A 14,397-nucleotide genomic window follows, 5' to 3' on the forward strand; every position below is an offset into this window, starting at 1 on the left:
GCATAATTGATAACATTCTCTTTAGTCATGAGATTTTTAAATGGTATACCAGGAAGGGGCTGTCTGCACGATGTGTCATGAAAGTAGACCTTAGGAAGGCCTATGATTCTATTTAGTGGTGTTTCTTGGAAAGAATGTTAGTTTTACTGGGTTTTCCTTGCAAATTCATTATGTGGATCATGGAATGTATCAACACTGTCTCATATTCACGGGTTATAAATGGAGGACTCACCCCCCCCCCCCACCCTTTTCAAGGTAAGAGAGGGATTAGGCAGGGGGACCCTATGTCCCCATACCTATTTGTGATTGCTATGGAGTACTTCCAAAGAGAACTCGATTTAGTAGCTGAGAATCCTAGATTCAAATTCCATCCTAGGTGTAAGAAACTGGGTATTATGCATATCTGTTTTGCTGATGATTTACTCATGTTCTGCAAAGCTGAAGTCCAATCTATTCAATTAATGCAAGAGGCATTTCACAAATTCTCTACTGCTTCTGGTTTACAAGCTAACATTGATAAGAGTAGTATCTATTTCTGTGGAGTCAAGGACACTGTCAAGGCTGATATCCTACAAAATTTGGGCTTTAGTGAGGGCACATTACCTTTCAAGTACTTGGGAGTATCTCTTTCTTCCAAAAATTTTATAGTTCCTCAATGTATGCCTCTTGTAGAGAAAGTTACAGAAAGGATAAAATGCTGGTCTGCAAAACTACTCTCCTATGCTGGTAGGCTGAAACTCATAAAGTCTGTGTTTTTTGGACTCCAAACTTATTGGGCTCAAATATTTATCCTGCCCAAGAAGATAATGAAACTGGTAAATGGCCTCTGTAGAACCTTCCTTTGGACTGGTTCAACTGATAATTCAAAAAAGAACCGGGTATTATGGAGAAACTATGCTATCCTAAGGCAGCAGGTGGACAAAACATCCTGGACTTATGTAGATGGAATAGAGCTGCAATCCTCAAGCAACTTTGGGCCATAGCTAGAAGACTGCCTATGGATTAGATGGATCCATATATACTATACGAAGGATGATTCAGTGGAGTACTGTGCTATACCTGCAAATGCAACTTAGGTTATTAGGAAGATTTTGGAAGCAAGGAAATTTGTTCTACAAGTAACTTCTCTTCATGGTGACTTGCATAGTAGACTTCAATCTATGGTCTCACAGTCAAAATTTTCCATTAAGAAAATGTATGTAAGTCTGATGCCTCAACTCCCCAAAACACCATGGAAGAGCCTCATTCTCAAAAACCTACATACATCTAACATATAAGTTCACTCTCTGGTTGGCTTTAATGAGGAGATTGGCCACTGTCGATAGGCTACTGAAATTTGGTGTTGCTGTGCCCGCTACTTGTGTTTCCTGTGGCTTAACTGATGAGACATTACCCCACCTATTCTTTGACTGCAATACTACAAAAACTATCTGGACTAGACTACTGATATGGTTGGGCTTAACTAGAACAGTTGGGACTTGGGAGGAGGAATTAGCATGGACACTAACCTGGGCAAAGAGAAAGAGTGGGAAAGGAGAAATGGTTTGCACTTTATTTGCTTTGGTCATTGCTTTAGTATGGAGGGAAAGAAATAGAATCAGATTTCAGAATGGGAACTTCAGAGTTGATATGTTATGCAGAGAAATGGCTATTCACATTCACACTAGAGGAGCAGCAAGGAGTACATGGGGTGTAGAACTATCAAAGCTTCAAGGATATCCATAACCAGCTGAAGCACCTGGAAATGTTGTGACTTTTTTATTGCTGCAGCAATGTACTGTTTTGTTTTTCCTTGGCTCTTAAAGGTCTGTACTAGTTTACCAGATAACTTGTCATTTAGATTGAGTTGTAATTGTTTTGATGCATTTATAGGTAGACTCCTGCTAGCAGGTGAGTCAAGTACTTGTAATTAGGAAAACAAGTGGTCAGCCCTGTTTTGGTTTTGTTACTATTACTTTGGTATTAAATAAAATCCTTTATTTACCAAAAAAAAATGATATCAGATTATCACCGGGTATTGGCCATGCATCATGAAAGGATGAGAATGAGTGCAATGCGTGTATCAACATCAACAATCAAGCTCAAAATCACAAGCACCAACAATGGGGTGCACCAACAATGGGGTACGCCAACAATGTATCAATATCACAATACTAACATTGGGTATACAAACAATGTATCAACATCACAATGCCAATAGTGGACATGCCAATAATGTATTTATATCACAATACCAACAGTGGGTATGCCAGCAATGTATCTATATCACGATACCAATAGTAGGTACGCAAACAATATATCCGAACAAAAAATACCACAACGGATATGCCAATAATATATTCCAAATCAAGATGAATTCCAGGTTCTAATCTCTATCAACAACTCATGGCATCAAGCCAGTACGATAGAACTATCAAGCACAATACAACGGGGTGGCTAGTCCCAAGACACAATAGATCAATCAATCGATATACATTATTACCACTTTCTTAAATCAGCCTATTAGCTTAGAACAAGTAATCTCACCCTACACCCACAATCATTCGTCACAACTCTTTTTAGAACTCAATCACAATCGTTGGTGTATTTTATCCTCCCATTTGAAGACTAGGTTCACTATTAATGGCATAACAAAAGGTTTAACCCGCTATTTTCAAGTCACATATATCTATCGATATTAAAGAAAACCACATCAAACAACCTATGGAATCTAAGGCCACAAGCCCGAACACACAAATCACACAACAATACCATCCTAAGATTCCATCCCAAATCTCCAATTTCTATACATGCATTCTTCGTTCCTTATAACACATGAATATATGAAACTAATTGGAGTCTACCGAAAGGGAAGCCATAGCCTACCTGGCAGCCGAACAGGTGGCACGAACCCACACGTTGTCTTGTCTTTCGAAGCGTCTCCAAATAATCAAACTCTATCACATATGAATTTTATGTAAGAAACCATTAATAATGATACCCATATTGGCTCTTTCTATTCGGGTCAAATTTCAACCATTAATTTAGGAAAAATGGGTCTCAAGGGAAAAACGGGAATTCTATGGCCAAAATACCAAATTCAATACCAAAAGATCAAACCCATTACTTTAATCATAGGAATACTCAATTAATTCCCAAAATCATCATTTATATGAAAACCCCCAAATTTGAGTCTAAGAACCCTAATTTGATTCATGAATTCCAACTCTAGCATGGAAGATTACTGGTTTACAAGCCTAGATATATCATTATCTAGCATAAATAGCAACATTAATGTCATTTATTCACAATCTAGGAAGCTAATTCATTTTAAGAACCTTTTCAAGAAAAACCCCCATAAATCCTCTTTGATTCTATGAGTTCTATGGTTAGATTAACGATTAGAAGGAAGGGAAGGAAAAAAAATGATTAGAAGGTGAAACTAAGTAAGTATGAGGTTAAGAACTTTACCTTAAGATAAAATTCACCTTTCTACCTTCAAAGTCGCCTCCTATATGCCTTAGAACGAACCTAGAATATATGGGAAATGTTTAAGGGTTTGTGAAATAAAAAGGGTATTCTGGTACAATTATGCCGCTACAACGGCCATCGTGCCACCCCAGCGGTGCTCAGACCGCTTATCTAGCATTCAACTTGCCGCTGCAGCGGCAACCACACCGCTACAGCGGTCCTGGTGCCCGCTAGACACGAGAAAACGTTTCTAAGTTTCACCATTTGATCCAATTTTTTGACTAGTGTCGAGGCTATCTGCTCACATACCATACACATAGACACACATAAAAATACGCTACGAATGCGCCCGTGGCCTCATAATTCCCAACGAAGCTCTCATTGACCAAATCAACTTTAGGTCTCGTTTTCACTTTAAGCCTATATTTCACAAAAGTTGCCCAAATCCCAATCTAGACACCTCGAGAAGCGTGCCAACGGTTCTCTCAGGTCAAAATGAGCTAATCACCTCTTGGGAAAGGGAAAAATATCGAAACGGCTATAACGACCAAACGGGCCGTTACACCAACATAGTGCCAGTACCCAAGAAGGATGGAAAGATTCAAGTTAGTGTGGACTATCGAGATCTCAACCAGGCCTGTCCAAAAGACAACTTTCCTCTCCTAAATATCCATATTCTAACGAGCTACAGTCATTCATGGATTGTTTCGCCTGGTACCATCAAATACTCATGAGTGAAGAAGACGCTAAAAAGACAGCATTTATTACCCCTTAGGGAGTCTACCATTACAGGTAATGCCATTCGGCCTCAAAAATGCTGGCGCTACATATTTTAGAGCTATGACTACCCTGTTCTACAATATAATGCATCAAGAGATTGAAGTCTATGTGGACGATGTCATCATAAATCAGGGGAAATCTCGGAACATACCATGCACTTGCGCAAGTTCTTTGACAGACTTCGCATGTTCAATCTGAGGCTGAACCCTGCAAAGTGCGCATTTGGAGTGCCTGCAGGTAAGATGCTAGGATTCATAGTCAGTCGCAGGGGTATCTAACTGGATCCTACTAAAATCAAAGAGATTCGGGAGTTGCCGCCTCCCAAGACTAAGAAGTCATGAGCTTCTTGGGATGGTTAAACTACATTGGGCGGTTCATAGCCCAATCAACTATGATTGTGGATCCAATCCTTAAATTACTCAAAAAAGAGGCTCCCACAAATTGGACCGAAGAATGCCAAGAGGCATTTGAAAAAATCAAGAGATATCTTTCCAATCCTCCCATCCTTATGCCACCCAGGCAAGGAAGTCCGCTATTACTGTACCTGTCAGTATCAGAAAGCGCTTTCGGGTGCATGCTCACCCAGCATGATGAAGAGGGCAAAGAGGAACATGCCATCTACTATCTAAGTAAGACGTTCACATTCTGCGAGTCACGATATATGCTCATAGAAAAAACCTGTTGTGCTCTAACCTGGATTGCTCAAAAGCTGAGGCACTACCTATCGGTGTTCACCACTAACCTCATATCCAGAATGGATCCATTGAGATACATTTTTTGGGAACCCATGCCAGTAGGAAAATTAGCTAAATGGCAGATGCTACTAAGAAAATTCAACATCGTATAAGAAGCACACAAGGCAATCATAGTACAAGCCCTAGCTACCTTGCTGGCAGAAAATCTCGTCGATAACAAACTTAAACCATTATGAACTTTCTTCCTAGATAAGGAAGTAATGGCTATGGAGGAAGAGGTGGTAAAACCATACTCAGATTGGAAACTGTTCTTCGATGGAGCAGTCAATTACAAAGGATCAGTCTTCGAGGCAGTGTTAATATCAGAAATAGGACAACACTATCCGTTGGCCGAAAAGCTCAACTTTAGATATACCAATAACATGGCGAAATATGAGCGTATATCCTCGGCCTCAGGATGGCGTTGGACATGAACAAACAAGAGTTGTTGGTAATCGGGACTCTGATTTTCTCATAAATCAAGTGTAAGGAAATTGGGTGACCAAAAATGATAAAATACTCTTATATGTTAATCTGGTATAGAGATTATGCCGTAGATTCAAGAGTATTGATTTCAAGCATACACCGAGGGCTCAAAATGAGTTTACAGACGGATTGACTACGATAGCCTCCATGATCTAGCACACCGAGAGTGCTGTCACGACCCAACCCCGTGGGCCGCGACCAGTGCCCGAGCTGGGCACCTATACGTACCCGATACCCCAAATTAGCATATTAACAGAATAATAATATAATAATAATATTAGTGGTCACTACAGAACTTAGCAGAAAAGCAGACTTAGCACACATAGGCCGATAAGGCCATCACAGAACAGAATATCCCAAACATATGTACAGAACCCACACAGATGTATCCACAGACCTCTACAGAACATATCATAATCATAAGACGGGACAGGGCCCCGTCATACCCTGAACAAAGTACATATCCAGATAGCAGTGACAGACTGTACCAAAAGATGGGCTCTGTAGAAGAGAGCGCCCCAAATAGCAGAAATAGGATCCTAAACGTGTGGATCAGCGAACCTGTCGTCAGTACCTGCGCGGCATGAAAACGCAGCCCCCGAAGAAAGGGGGTCAGTACGAAATATGTACTGAATATGTAAAGCGGAATCACATAAGTCAAATCATATTGGTTACAGAAAATGAGTACAGAATCCAGAGTGTCAAATGCATATTTCCAAAACAGACAGAATGCGTACAAAAACATATGTCATATCATATCATATCCGGTCCCTGACACGGGACTCGGCAGACAGAATGTGGCCACCCTCCCGACGCTGGTGCCACTATACAGAGGAATCAGAAAAAGGGGCGTGGCCCCGTATCATATAATGTCATATCAAAATGGCCATACAGATCAGATCAGAATAGGCGGACATGGCACATCATACTCCACAGACCCATGTACGCGTATACCTGCCCCCTCACAACGGGACGCGGCGAACAATGCAGAGAATTTCGCTTGACAACATATCCTGGCCCGGGCTCAGTGTGGGAAACATTGGGACATCCACGAATGGAGTAGTGAGAGACTAATGCAATTTAAAAATATCATAAGTATTTTCAAAGACTCGATGAGGCGTAGCAAAGACAAACAAATCAAATGGAGTCGGACGGAATCAGAATTAATACAATTCGGATATCATAATAATTTACATAAATATAACTTTACTGAAGTCATTCCGAGTGTCAAAATAATTTATAATATTTAACAGAATATTTAAAATAATATTCGTTAAGCGATTAGTAGGGTAATTAAAACATTTCTTTCAAAAATCGCTTGAAAAGGAAGCTTTAACACATTAGGGGCAAAACCGTAAATAGTGGGCCCGCCTCAGAACAAATAAGGCGGCGGGCTCAAATTGCGCCCTCTAAACATATAATATCATCTACGAAGGTTATACAAACATTCTATGACTTTCTGAGTAATTTAGAGCACAATTGCATAATTTCAGAAAAAGCGTATCAAAGTAGTTCAATTCTATTGAAGGAAAAACTGAAATTTTGTCTTGCGGATTCCGAGGGCCAAGAGGTCCTTCGAGGCCCGGATCCGACCCTAACATACTAGGGGCATGCCAAGGGAAGAATTGGGTTTGCTTTACATACCTTTCACGCTCCTTAAGCCTTTCCGGTCCCACTTCCCGTTTCGTCGAAAAACTGCAATTGGTCAAGTTTACCAATTGTAAGCTAATAATACCAAAGTTCCAATTTGATGCATAATTGGCTACCGAAATTTCGGCAGCACCTCCCCTATACATATAGCACCCCGAGAATTCAACTCGGCTATAATTCATCAACAACAACCCAAACAACAACATTAACATCAACAAAAAGCATTAACAACACAATTATCCTTCAACTAGTCATTGTTTCCACAACTTGCCATAACTTCCCTTCTAATCCAAACTTTCAAACTAACATCATTACTTTCACATCCATAATTACTCAAGATCATCACAACATAGATTTAGAGGCATTTCATATCATTTTCCTTAAGATATACACTTGATATACATAATATACAATTTTCCGCCAAAGTCTTAATTTATGCAAAACATCAAATCTTTGGCATATAACTTCATAACAAGTTTCCAACTTCCAAATTTATCAATGATCATCACTATTAGCAATCAAACAACTTCATTTCCTTAATGTCGGAAAATCATACTAAAACGACATAAGTTTCTATATTCCAATTCAATACAAACTTATATCATTCTAACTTCATTCACATATCAAGCATTACAATAACACTCCAATACACTAAACAAACTTAATCCATTTTATTCTCAAGCCAAATACACCACACGGCCAAGTGCTATTTTAGCAATTCAATCAAATTTATTCCACTTTCATTCTCAACATGAATTCCATCACATTCACAACTAGAATACAACATAGTTTCAACACATTTTTGGCTATACAACATATATATACACACGGCTACACCTCCAATTCCAAACCCACATTGCAAACTTCCATTTTTCCATCCAATCAACACATTTCTACATACTACAACACAAACAAAACTCAACAACACAATAAAAAGGTAGAAATTCTTACCTTTTCCTCAAGTCTCCTTCACTTGAATATATGATCACCTTGGAGATTCTAGTGCTCCCCACTCCAATCCAACTATACCAAGATGCAAAGGAACCTTGAATTAGTAGGAATTTAACAAGAAATGAATTTTTGAAGCAAGATTTTGGAGGGTCAATTTTGCCCCTCAAACCCGAAACCCTCTCCCTTTTCTTTCTTATTTTTGCTTTGTTTGGTCTTGCCTTCTAAGGTCTTGAATCTTCTTATACATATAATATCAAGACTTGGTCACATGACCAAGCACATGACCAAGTAAAAATGGGCTTGGATCAAGGCCATTATGTTAATTAATCTTATGGAAATTAAATACAAATTTTGGGCTTGGGCCAAGGCCATCATGGCCGGCCACCCCCTAATATTTTGGGCCTCAATTGTTTCTTATTTTACAAGCCCAACAACTTGTGAATCGTATTTTGTAATTCCCGAAACAAATTTCCAAAATTCCAAAATTACCCTTAGCCTTGTCCCACACTTTCATGACTCTATTCTTTCATGCATAACTCCTATGTTCAACAAGATATAAAATTGATCTTATATCTCAAGAATCCCATATAATTCAAGTTTCTCCAAACGTGTGAAAACACGGGATATAACAAGTGCTCACATTGATCCACTAGATATTACACTAAGAGAAGAATATGCTCACTGCGCCCACGTCGAGGCCGAGTCGGATGGTAAACCATGGTATTCCGACATCAAGGCATACCTTAGGAAAGGAGAGTACCCCCCAGAAAGTTTAGCAAATCAAAAAAAGACCATCAGGAGGTTGGCTAATGGTTTCTTCCTGAACAAAGAATTGTTGTACAAAAGGACACCCGACCATGGTTTTCTGAGGTGCGTGGATGCTAAGGAGGCTACAAAACTGCTGACAGAGGACCGGATACTATTGGATGACCATGAAGCATGACTCCTATAAATTCGTACAAAAGTGCCATCAGTGTCAGATAAACGGACATCTGATCAAGGTTCCTCTCACGGAGTTACATGCGATGAGCTCGCCTAGGCCATTCGTGGAGATGTCATAAGACCCATCGACCCTCTGGCCTCCAATGGACATCGTTTAATTTTAGTAGTTATCGATTACTTCACTAAATGGGTAGAGGCAACTTCCCACAAATCAGTGACCAAGGAAGTCGTGGCTGACTTCTTCAAAAATAATTTGATATGTCATTTCGGTGTATCGGAATCCGTCATCACAGATAATGGTGCTAATCTGAATAGCCATTTGATGAAGGACATCTGTGAACAATTCAAGATAACCCACAAGAACTCTACCACCTAAGGACCACATATGAATGGAGCCGTAGAGGCTGCCAACAAGAATATCAAGAGGATCCTGAGAAAAATTATCGACAACTACAAAATTAGCATGAGCAGTTGCCTTATGTTTTGTTGGGGGTACAGAACGACAACCTAAACTTCCACCTGGGTAACCCCTACCTCCTTGTCTATGGTACAGAAGCAGTTATATCCGCAGAAGTGGAGACCTCTTCAATCAGAATCATCCGAGAGGTGGAGCTAAATGATGCAAAATGGGTCAGAAATCACTACGAGCAACTGCCCTCGATAGATGAAAAGAGAATGGTGGCTGTATGCCACGGAAAACTGTACAGACAAAGAATGTCTCGAGCCTTCAACAAGAGAGGTCAGAGCCCGACTTTTCCAAATTGGACAACTCATGCTTAAGCAAGTCTTTCCCCACCAAGAAGAATACAAAGGAAAATTTGCGCCAAACTGGCAAGGGCCGTATATATTCAGGAAAGTACTCTTAGGAAGAGCCATAGTCCTAGCCGAGATGGACGAACAAGAGTAGCCCGAAGCTATCAATACAGACGCACTTAAGAAATACTACGTTTAGGATTCTATGTTTAGGACTCTATTTGTTTGTGATTGCATTATCATTTCCTTGTAATAGTATCTTTTGTCTGTAATCATATCTTGTAATAGAACAAGAAAAACAAATCATCTAAGTAATGAATTACACAATGACCTAATTTCCCGACAGTGGGATACTTAGGAACTCTATATCGGACCCGGTCACATTATTAGTAAAACCAAAACTCACTTACTTTATTCCAAACTACATTGGACCTGAATTCCTGGTGTGACAGGATACGTAGGTGCTTTCGAGATCGATTGTCATAAAAGAAAAACCCAAGAAACCTTTAGGAAATCCCAGAGACAATAAAGCAGGAGAAATCAATGAGATCAAGCTACAAGGATCAACACAAGAGTCAGCCAGCATCAATTCTACACAGGGAAATTTTTTTTAGGGGGTACCAAAAATTCCTAGCAGAAACAATCAACAAAGAAAATGTTAAAACAAAGCCATACACTTGGGCAGAATTCTGCATAACAAGACAAAGCAAGGGTCGCTCAGAGAAAATCCTGAAACTGGGAAAAATTTTGTGAGAAAGATCTAAAAAAGTCTACCAGTTCAGAAGTCAGCAATCATACCTACAGGGAGAGCTAGAAGACCTCGTTCGAAGAAAACACACGTCATGACACATAAAAATGAAATAAATATTTCTTTTAAGGAAAAACAACGCGCGTTTTACAAAAATTTTACTTTAAATTTTAAAATTAGTGTAAGTACATCCCAGAAAATTCTCTCGAAATACCGACCCCAAGAGGGATTGAAGGAGCGTCAAGAGGAGAAGCCAGGAGGAGGATAGCAACACTAATCTGCCTTTGAGGAAACTCACAATTTTTTCTATGGATGCAAGTTTTAAATAGGACAGTAGGGGAGTCATCAATCAGCTTGCATGTAGTAAAAACAAGGAGCAAACTCAACATGTCATCAGATAACCACAAGGAATTGTAGAATGAAACCGAAGAGAAAGTATATTCGACCACAAAGATCATAAAAAAGAATGAACGATAAAGACACATCTGACCAAAAGGGTCATGCAACAAACGAATGAGAAAAGACATAACTGACCACAAAGTTCATACAAAGAATGAACAGCAAAGGCATATCAGGCCGAAAGGGTCACGATGAATGAATGTAAAGACATTTTCGACCAAAAGGGTCATGACAAAGACGAAAAGGCATATCCGACCACAAGGTTCAACAACCAACACAATGAATGAAAGAAAGATTATCCAGCCAAAAGGGCCATATTTGTCATCCTTATCATATTTTTCTGCCGCCAAGAGGGCCATTGCACGTTTACTTTCCTATTGCCAAGAGGGCCATTCATACAAAATGCCAAGAGAGCCATATATACAAAATGCCAAGAGGACCATACATACAAACCGCAGAGAGGGCCATACATACAAACTGCCGAGAGGGACATTCATACAAACTACCGAGAGGGCTATTCATACAAACTGCAGAGAGGGCCATTCATACAAACTGCCGAGAGGGCCATTCATACAAACTTCCGAGAGGGCCATTCATACAAACTGCCAAGAGGGTCATTCATACAAATATCATGAACATATCTGCAATATTGTCGAACTTCAAAAGTAGGTGCACAACCTCTAAAAAAGAGCCAAATTGCTGAACCAGATCCAGACGAATTGCGGAGCAAACATGGAACTTTTTCTTAAATAGTCTGTCAAGATAGGGTGCCCATGAGAGTGAAGCTTTCTAGCCAGGACTTGCAAGCCATCCAATCTCAGACTTAGCCACAATCTATCTATTTTATTTTATTTACTAAAAATCGTGACCGATCGGATACACACCAGGGAAATCGGAAAGTATTCCCACAAAAAGGACATACTCTTCTCCAGCGAGTCGAACTACATGTGGCCTGATTCCCAGAGACTAGGGATGTGTAGGCGGGCTTAAAACTAGAGAATCGGCCACACTCTAACAACCGTCCAGACAAACCCCGGTCACAACACTAAGAATCTCAGGACTTTGCTGCTAAATCACTTGAAAGTCCTTAATTGAGTCGAACTATAGATGGCCGGAATTCTCGTATAGCTCGAGATATGTAGGAAACCCAGAAGCCAGGGTCCGACTGCATATGTGAATTACATGAAATTGAAGGGTAAGATGAGTCGGGTCAGTAAAAAATTAGGGTTAGCCAAATTTCGTTGCTCAGGGATGGCATCAAATTTCGTTGCTCGGGGATGGTCTTGCCATCCCCGAATACCGAAGGGGAAGTTGTTGACACCTAATTTTTGACCTCCCGCAATTTAAGTACTCAGAGTCCTTGGATAATAAATAAAATAAGTTGTGCATCTTAAAAGGTCTAAATAATTTTGTAAAGTTATATTTCACCTCTTTAAATTGATGAAGAGAGTTTCAGAAGCATTATAAATTATTTAGATATTAATTGATATTTTATGACGTTTATGAAACATTTTATTAGAATTAATCAAAAGCAAAAAAAATTGAATAATTATTTACTTAATTGTTGAATCAAGAAAAAATCAGATTAACAAGAAATTTATTCTATTTTATCCAAGGAATTTGACTATTTTACCCCTCAACCTTTAATTCTGTGTGTTTGCATAATTGTTTTAAAAAAAATATTTAGTAACTATTTTGGTTAATTAGAGGGTCATGTTTGTAAATTATTTTAACTAAATAATTGTTTTATATAAATGACCACATTTGAATTAACCAACCCATGGTTTAAGATGATTGGGGTCATCTTTTGCAAATCTAGCCTCCAAATGGCTTTCATTGATATGCCCAAATCCATTGGCAAATCGCTTGAGGTCATTAGCAGAAATTAGCTTTGATTGATTAATTAATACCAAAATAAGGCTACATTTGAAATAATTAATCAGATTAAGATTAGTCAAGGACATTTCTGAAACTGGCTAGGTAAAAGGTTAAAATTGCAATAATCATTCATTTTAAGGCCAATTGAGGCCATGTTTGTAAAACGAATTTAATAGTCATGATTTAAATTAATTAGGTCCTAATTTGACCACGATTTAATTAATTACGCTCATAATTAGTTATTTTAAGTTATTGTCTATTTTAACAAAATGCTTGTTTTACCCCTATGTATGTATATACACCTAATATACTCTAGTATATACACATAACATACGAAAGGGGGGCTATGTCCATATATTTCTTGTATTGGACCGAGCCTAGTCCAATAACAGGATCGGACCCGGCCCAAGAAGTAATTAAAGAGGGCAATATGCCCTATACTTCCTTATTTCACAACACTCAGACCCTAGGGGTCTCTAAGAAAGAGAAAGGGAGATGAGGCAGCTAGGGCAAAACCCTAGCGTCGCTTCCACCACTGTCGCCCCCATCTCATCACGTCCCATCGAAAGAATGGAGTGTAGAGCCTTGAAAATCAGAGGAAAGGATGAAGCATTTATGGCTTCGTCCTATCATTCACTTTTCTTCACAAAATTCATCCAAACAGGCCCCTACAGGTACAATCCCTGCATTTCTTTTATTTTTCTTCAATTTACAATTGTTAAGACGTAAACAAAGCCATTGATTGTATTTTCCTTTGATCTTGACCGTTTAAAGTTTAGAGCTGAGTGAGACTTGTGAAAAATCATGAGTCCCACATCGGTTGATTAGGGATTAGAACACATTTTGGGGTTCTATAAATTGTACCCCATGTTTTACACACAAAAAAAGGTGAAAACAATATCAAAAGCTAAGATTGAGTTTACTCAAAACTGAAGCTTTACTAGTATAATTTTAAATTAAGAATGTTTAAAACCCTTTTTAGTCAAAATCTTATTTTCTTTGTGTCTTTTCTTGTATTCCGTGGTTCCAGTTTGGGGTTTGGAAGCAAAAACTAGCTCCAAGTTCAATTCTTGATTCGGCTGCGCATACAAAAGGTAATTTCCTATCTTGTTGTTAATTTTTTAGTTTTAGTAATTTCTATGAGTTATTTGTGTCGTTATATGGTTAGTTTTTAATTAATGTTGTTATGTTAGTCATAATTTTTTAATTCTTTAAGTGTCTAGTAATTTATGTTATTTATGTGAGCCTTTCTAGTTGATGCTATGATAATTTATGATCCTCATGTCTTAATCTTGTTTAGCTTAGATCAGTTTTTCTTTACAGTGTGATTCTATGTTATATAATATTAGTATAGAACTGTATTTGGTGTTTAGGGCTGCATTGATTAGCTCTATGTTCAATCTTAGAATGGTAGCCTTGTTAATACCTTTTGTGTGAATAATTCTGTTTAAATGATTAGTTTAGTTCATAAGAGTTCATTTTTACCCTGGTGTAAGGGATCATGTGCATTTCCATTCTATAATTGCCTAAGTATAAGCTACATGTTTAATGATGACTAATTGTATACTAGTTCAGGCTTGTAATTTCATAAATATGCTATATATGCCCATTCTATCCTAATCATGT

The 14,397-nt window shown here is 38.6% G+C and overlaps 1 protein-coding gene across 1 annotated transcript; it reads left to right on the plus strand.

The window, feature by feature from the left end:
- The first annotated feature begins 311 nt into the window (after positions 1 to 311).
- LOC132601614 (uncharacterized) lies at positions 312 to 1,725 on the plus strand. Its single transcript, XM_060314695.1, has 3 exons — positions 312 to 878; positions 1,077 to 1,195; positions 1,308 to 1,725. Exons 1-3 carry the CDS (start codon positions 312 to 314, stop codon positions 1,723 to 1,725), a joined length of 1,104 nt encoding a protein of 367 aa, XP_060170678.1.
- The last annotated feature ends 12,672 nt before the right edge of the window (positions 1,726 to 14,397 follow it).

The sequence above is a fragment of the Lycium barbarum genome, chromosome 7 (genome assembly GCF_019175385.1).
Source record: "Lycium barbarum isolate Lr01 chromosome 7, ASM1917538v2, whole genome shotgun sequence".
In the NCBI taxonomy this organism is placed as follows: domain Eukaryota; kingdom Viridiplantae; phylum Streptophyta; class Magnoliopsida; order Solanales; family Solanaceae; genus Lycium; species Lycium barbarum.